General features: G+C 42.4%; 1 protein-coding gene across 1 annotated transcript in view; it reads right to left on the minus strand.

Moving 5' to 3' along the window:
* Positions 1-7,404, minus strand: part of si:dkey-28b4.8 (sarcoplasmic/endoplasmic reticulum calcium ATPase 2) — a 27,668-nt gene that overhangs the window by 5,572 nt on the left and 14,692 nt on the right. The window contains exons 11-22 of the mRNA XM_035660195.1: positions 6,349-6,437; positions 6,108-6,210; positions 4,692-4,823; positions 4,172-4,297; positions 3,875-4,096; positions 3,608-3,719; positions 2,628-2,866; positions 2,325-2,545; positions 2,004-2,206; positions 1,805-1,890; positions 662-795; positions 386-503 (exon numbers count right to left, since the gene is read on the minus strand). Of these exons, the coding sequence (XP_035516088.1) occupies positions 386-503; positions 662-795; positions 1,805-1,890; positions 2,004-2,206; positions 2,325-2,545; positions 2,628-2,866; positions 3,608-3,719; positions 3,875-4,096; positions 4,172-4,297; positions 4,692-4,823; positions 6,108-6,210; positions 6,349-6,437 (1,785 nt within the window). The remainder of the gene's footprint in view (positions 1-385; positions 504-661; positions 796-1,804; positions 1,891-2,003; positions 2,207-2,324; positions 2,546-2,627; positions 2,867-3,607; positions 3,720-3,874; positions 4,097-4,171; positions 4,298-4,691; positions 4,824-6,107; positions 6,211-6,348; positions 6,438-7,404) is intronic.

Consider the following 7,404-nt stretch of genomic DNA (forward strand, 5'->3'; position numbering starts at 1 on the left):
ATATTTAGACATTTATTCAGTTATCCAATTGTTGAAAAAATAAAATTCCTTTAAAATGGGCTACTTTGGCTCTGGTGCAGCCTCTTCTCTCTGTCTGTAGTTGCCACTCTGTCCTGCCCACAGCACTATCTAATTGGTAGCACGTCACAAGGTTACACACTGGTAAAGGTGGAGCTTATTTTAAATATTTTGATTACTTTAAACTGCTGGGTAGGTTAATCTTACATTAATGTTCTTTTCACCCATTTATTCTAACACTAAGATTTGAAGCTTTACTGCAAATGTATTTTGGTTCCACATATCTGTAATCAGTTTCTCGGATTACTAATTACTAACCTACTTCCTTCAAACACGTACAGTACAGTAGTAATGGGTGCATTCTTACCGGCAGTGGGTCTACATACAGAATGAGGAAGTGTAAAGCCATGGACAGACAGATGGCCCCCACCAGCCAGGGGTTTGACCACGGAGGCATCTTCAGCAGGGACTGGTTCTCTGAAAGACTGGTGAGCACAGGGGAAGTTATGTACTGTCACTTCTGTCATCTTTTACACCAAACCATTCTGATCACTCCGGTGTAATAAATGACCATTACATGTTTGGTAAAGGCCAGCACTGTACGGTATGCAGTTTAGTATGTGCCTGTTTGTTTTGCTGTTACCTGTTTAAGGCATTGCACATCTCTATGGTAACCAGGACAGACAGGGCCATGGTCATGGGATAAGGAGACTCAAAGACTGAACACTGCACGCCGGCGAACTCAACGTGGCCTTCGCTGCACTGCAGGTAGTGGGACTGCGGAAGAAACAAATGTGTAAAACATGTAACATTCTTACCCCTTTATACTCGCCTCTCCCAATAGACCTTTTTCACAGCAGCCATTTTGACATGAAACAGTAGGCTAACGACACAGGTCATTAACCATGACACTAATGAAGATCCCATTCCGTTTAGTGTAGCAGAGCCTTTCCAGTGAGCCAATATGCAAAATAGCAGCACCCTGACTCTGTCTGACCTGAGTGGAACCTTCAGGTTCTTTGTATAAGAGATCATCTTACATCCTGTTGGCTATTCAACTCGTCACTTCAGTTACACACGGCCGATCATTTGTTCGTGAAAATCTTGATATTGATTTGGGGACAATGACATGGCTGGTTAGCTAGCTAGTCTTGTTGTTAAACATACTGTCAGATTATATTTACAGTTTGACTTTGAATCTTGCTAGCCTAACATTAGCTTTCTGGCTTGTAGCTGAGGCAAAGAGCCCTATGAGTGGAGGGAACTAGATATATCTCCTGTTGCTAAGTCGTATCTAAGGTTAGTCTTATTATTATTATAAAGTAGTAGAGTATATTGTAGTTGCATTGCATTAGAACTTATGGGGATAGTAATGATTTTTTCAGCTATTAGACAAACCCTCAGGTGTTACCAGATAAGTTTTCCTGAAATGTTTTGTTACTTCATATACAATCCTGTCTGTATTATTAATTAAAAAAAAGTTTTTTAACAATCATGCTTGGCCATTATTCTATTAGCTGTTTGGTTGTTTTAACTTTTCTAATGCAGGACGAGGCTGTTTATCAGAGTGTGAAGGCTCTTTAAATATAGCTTGTGTTCAGGTCTTCACTGTCCCCTTATGTTTTTAAAGTTTAGATATTAACTAACAGTCTAAAGGTCTGGGAATCCCTGTGAAGCTTTGGCGACCTCTAGTGTGGGTCAGGAGCCCTATATAGTCATATATAATGTAGAGTCACAGCATGAGATGCATGAAAAGAGGAGCGGTGATGGCAGATGTGTTTTTTACCAGCTGATAGAAGGAAAGTTTTGGTCCATCGTGGGCTGCCATGAACCACCAGGCAGCAGCTCCGACAGTGGCTGCTCCAACATAACCTGCAGAGAAGGTTTAGTTTGTAACCCACAGCTTCTGTCCAGCAGGATATCTCGTCTAACAGGCTCTGATAATGAATCAGTACTCTGGATCTCGATTTCATTCTGTGACTCACATCCAATGATGAGGTAGCGACAGAACAGCCAGCCGGAGATGAGTGGCTCTTTGGGGGAGCGGGGAGGGCGGGACATGATGTCCAAGTCTGGAGGGTTGAAGCCCAGAGCTGTTGCTGGGAAACCATCAGTGACCAGGTTGACCCACAGCAGCTGGACTGGGATCAGTGCTTCAGGCATGCCGAGCGCGGCCGTCAGGAAGATACTGAGGAGGAAACAGTGAGAGGCCCAAATCAACCATAAACTATATGTCTGTATCTATCATCTATAAAATGAGTGCACCACTTTCTTTAAGCTTTCTGACAAAGAGCCCCTTCACTAACCAGACCACCTCTCCTATGTTGGATGATATCAGGTATCTGATGAACTGTTTCATGTTGTTGTAAATGGCTCTGCCCTCCTCCACTGCAGCCACGATAGTGGAGAAGTTGTCATCAGCCAGGATCATCTCAGAGGCGGATTTTGCCACTGCCGTGCCGCTGCCCATAGCAATGCCGATCTCTGCCTTCTTCAACGCCGGCGCGTCATTCACCCCGTCACCTGTCTGAGAGGGAGGGTGGAGGAGGATAGTTTAGTGACAGAAAGCAGTGCTCTTACACTGGTTCTCAACGCACATAGGTCCTCACCATGGCAGTGATTTCACTCAGGCTCTGCAGGTACTCCACTATACGACTCTTGTGTGCTGGTTCCACCCGGGCGAAGCAGCGCACCGTCCTGCAGGCTTGACGCTGAAGGTGTGGGGGCAGCTCATCAAACTCTCTTCCCGTCAGGCCTCCATTGATGCCGGCACCCTCCTGCTCCTCTTCCTGCTCCGTGATGATGCCAACCCTCCGGCAAATAGACAGGGCCGTCCCTTTGTTGTCACCTGGAGAGAAGAACTGTTAGATTGAAGCTAAAGAAAAAGACTAGGCTTTCTGACAAATATTCCAAACTAACCCCATAATTTAGCTTATTTCACAGATTCAAGACATCACATTTTCTGTAGTCTTATAAGACAAAACTGATGCATTTCCAACTAAAACAAGACATTGGGTGACAACAAATGGGCCCCAACCAAAGAAAACATCTTGGTATCAGTATTTTATAGAATTGCAAGCTACTGAGCAGCCCTGACACACCGTTTCAAAATGAATGGGAAGAGGGGTTAAAAGACAGGGCTCAGATATGCCATTTCTAAACTGATCTAACAACCAATACGATTTAGCCTCTGTTGTTTTCAGTGAGCTTGGCATTTTGTTGTGTTTTTGTAACTTTAGAATGAGCCGTTTTCGATAAAGAAAAAATAAAACCATTAATGAGGCAAAATAAATTGACAAACTAGACTACAGTATACATTATTGAGTTTTACTAAATCTACAGTTTTCAGTTTTCACAGCAACACAAGGCGTACTACTGCCACCTATGTACACTTCCTATTTAGTTCACAAAACACAGGCCTTGAGTTAAATTCATACTAAATAATTGCAATTTAAATCAACATCTTTGGTAAAAGTTTCATATTTTTCCACTAATCCTTAATACATACAATTATCTGCTGTATTTATGAAATGACTGTGTGTGTATGTGTATTAAAAGGTATATTTCTGTTGTGCGTGTGCTAGCTCACCTGTAATCATGATGACTCTTATGCCAGCCTGCCGGCACATTCGGACCGCGCTAAGAACTTCTTTTCTGGGGGGGTCCAACATGCCCACACAGCCAACGAAGGTCAGGTCCGACTGGGGAGGGGGAAGAGAGCAAGGGAAGGACTACTTTAGCTTTCTTCAACCAACAGTTAATTTCATACAGAGCTGGAGCACACTGTCTAGACTATGTGTCCTATTTAAGAACATGTCATCACCACCACCATCTCTATCATCATCATCATCCTTACCTCATAGTTAGCAAAGGTGGCTGAGTTCTCCAGGCTAAGGCTGTGAATGTCAGGGGGCGTGTCCCTGGTCGCCATGGCGAGACAACGGAGCGTGTCTCGGCCCGAACCCCACTCCCGCACGGTGGACAGGAGCTGCTCTCGCACTGCAGGGCTCAAAGGCACGCGGGCAGAACCACTGACCCGGACGTAATTACAGCGCTCCAACACACTCTCTGGAGCTCCCTGAGGATAGAAATAGTGTCTCTTTATGGCCACTGTGTAACCAGATTGTATCACAGCCAGCAGTGGGTCACTCACCTTTACAAACATCTTGGCTCCAGAGGCAGACCTGGTGAGTTTATTGGACGAGCAGAAGACAGACATGGACTTTCTGTCTCTGGAGAACTCCAGCGTCAGCTCCTTCCTCATCAGCTGCTTAATCACCTGAAAACAACGGCAAATACAGTTCATATTAAAGCTACAGTAGGTAACTTTTCTAAAAATGACTTTTTGTCATATACGAGAAAGACAGTTGAGTCTGACGCTGGGAATGACACTCAACAATCAACTATCTATCAGCTCTGATTGGTTGTTTTCATTCAGGCTCGGTGGATTCTTGCAACAAATACGACAAAAAGTTATTTTGTGAAACAAGCCTTCTTGGGTCATTACTCAGTACTTAATGGTCTCACAGGTAACGAGAGATGTAAGAGAGAAGAGGAAGCATGAAAATGGTTTGAGTTAGTCCTGCATAATGGATGCAGAGGTCAGGGGGAGCGATCAGTGAGTCAGTTGCAACACTGCTGTCTTTTCCTTTACTTATCTCTCACACACTTACGGAGCAACAGGCTGTAGCTCTCTCAGCAGGGCTCAGTCCTCTCAGGTCGGTGTCGAACACGTTTATTTTCTCCACCAGACAGCAGAGGGCAGTCTCTGTGGCCTCCCCAACTTTCTCATACACTCCCTTTGCCTGGAACAAACACACACACACAAACGTACAGATAAAGCATGTTTACTTAGGTCACTTTTAGGTACATTACATAGACCTAAACTAATTTTCTGGAAATTTACCCTAACCTTAACCTCTACTCGCCTAACCCCTTACCCTAACCCTCCCCCATACAGTTAAAGTCAAAAGTTTAACTGTTTTAATCACATATGTCTTGCGCTATACGTCACCCATACGAAAGTATCTGGTCAAAGAATGACAGAAAGAGTAATTTTTTTTTATTATTTTCAGGTATTTTGATGACTTGTTTTAGATAATTTCCAGGGTTTTCTCTTGACAAGACAGAACAGGACTTGCTCACAACGGAGGTCAGCATTTATGGGACGTTCCGTGTATGGCTGATCTCACCACAGTGGATTTTCCCTGTTTCCAAATAGACCTTTTTCAAAGCAGTCATTTTGACATGAAATAGAAGAGCAAACACAGGTGTTACCAATGATACTAATTAATTTCATAATTACGGTTCTGTTCCACTTAGTTTAGCAGTCCAGTGAGCAAACATGCCCCCTGATTCTGTTTGACCTGAATGGAACAGAACCTTAATTAGTATCCTTGAGAAATGTCTATTGACTGCACCTTTCCTCTAACAGTAACATTAATTTGGCCACAGGCTAAAATACAATTAAAGGTTTCGAGGAAAACAGAGATGATTTCCAGGAAATATGGTAATTTTAGTCAATTTCCATAACTGGAAAAGTAGTTTCTAAATTTCCAGCTTTTTCAGATTTTCCAAGATGAGTGGGACTCATACTACACTAATAAATGTGTTGCTTGTGATGCCAGTGTTTCTGAGGGCTGATGTGTTACATACATCTATGGCCAGGCCTCACTCATTACTGTACAGAAGCCCATAACTTTATCCACTGATTTTAGTGATCATATTTTATGGAGAAAATTGTTTTTGGTTTTCCCTTTATTGGCTACTGTAAACACCAAACAATATCCAAGACAAGTCCCTCCCTAGCTGCCGGATCTTACAGGAAACACGTAAACATTAGTGAACAGCACTCTGCTTATCATTTCATGTGGACTTTATTTAGGGTCAAAAGCTGTGTCCCCAATCAACTGGTCTTTAGTCTGAAATGTTTCCCTGAAGCTAAGTCAGACCCACACAAACAGAAGGAACAGAGGTTAAAGTATGCTGTACTGTGTTGTACTTGCGGTAACAAATATTCAGAATAAGATTCCAGTTGTAAATGTGCCAGAACCATATACGGTAATCTATGATGGTCAGGGCAGTCTTACCTCATTGTAGTCTAGTGATGAGTCATTGCACAGTGCACAGATGGACGCCATCTCCACCAGGCCTTCATACTGGCTGCACTTTACCACCGAGCCATCCTTATAACTGGAAAGACGGAAGGGACAGGCCATGACGGAGAAAATAGGATTAAAAGGTGAAAAAACATGCAGGTTCTGGTAATCCATATCCATCCATAATCCATGAAGTGCCACGGGTTAAGTGTTAAAGGTTAAAGACACTCACACTTCCCCTTCAGGGGCGTAAGTAGATCCAGTCACTGTGAACTCGCTCAGCCTGCAGCGCTCCCCCGACACACTATCTACAACAAACATCTGAACACACACACATGCACACATGCACACAGGCACACAGGCACACAGACACACAGACAGACATCGCAGTAGTTGATTAGTTCAGTAATGTTAAGATGTCAGTCCTCCTGAGCTTTAAAGCCAACACCACACTGAGGGCAACGTTCTTTTTCCCAATGCAGATTTAGGGAAGGGAGAATAGGGAAAAATCTGAAATAAGAGCCTGTTTTTTAAGTAGCCAGTCGTGGCCAGGAAAAAAAGAGCAGTTAATATACATTTTCCAGAACACTATGATAAACAGCATCGTCCTGCGTCAGGGAGAAGAAAACACTGAATTTGCCAAAAAACAAGCATATTAAAATAAGTATGTGTGATTGTTAAGAATTGTTTAAATACATAATACAGGCAGGGCAGAGAATTGTATAAAAAGTTCCTAAAATATCAGGAAAACTCATCTGTGATGTAAAATTCCTAAGAAATGATCTGCTCAAAATGAATGGAATCTCTGGAACTTCCTGCAGTTATTGTGTTCACTGTTTGGGTTCATGTAAAGTTTATCAGCGGATCTCTACTGTTATTTTCATACAATGTATATAATATGAAATAAACATAAAATGTGTCACTCAGTTTACTCAATGATAGGAAAGAAAAAAATATCTAGATGGATAAATTGTACTACAGGTAAGAGGAAAAATATGTTTTTTTGGATTTTGGGGTGAATTATCCCTTTAAGCTACAGTGAATTCGACTCCAGCTACTTTTTCATGGTAGAAGTATTCCAGCCCTCCTGTTATTGGTAGGCTTTTATTGCAAAAAATCTGTTAATTGTTAATTGTGTTTGAACCTAAGGCTATTATTTGAGACTTGGCCATTACTTGAATACTGGCTTTTATGTGAGAATTTTACAGTACATCTATTAGAGATATTTCGAGTCTTAGAGCCCATGTACACCTGGTATCAACATGGGTCTTGGGTGATCCGATCACAA

This window comes from Morone saxatilis, unplaced genomic scaffold (assembly GCF_004916995.1).
Source record: "Morone saxatilis isolate NCDOM2014 unplaced genomic scaffold, NCSU_SB_2.0 Contig17, whole genome shotgun sequence".
Lineage (NCBI taxonomy): Eukaryota > Metazoa > Chordata > Actinopteri > Moronidae > Morone > Morone saxatilis.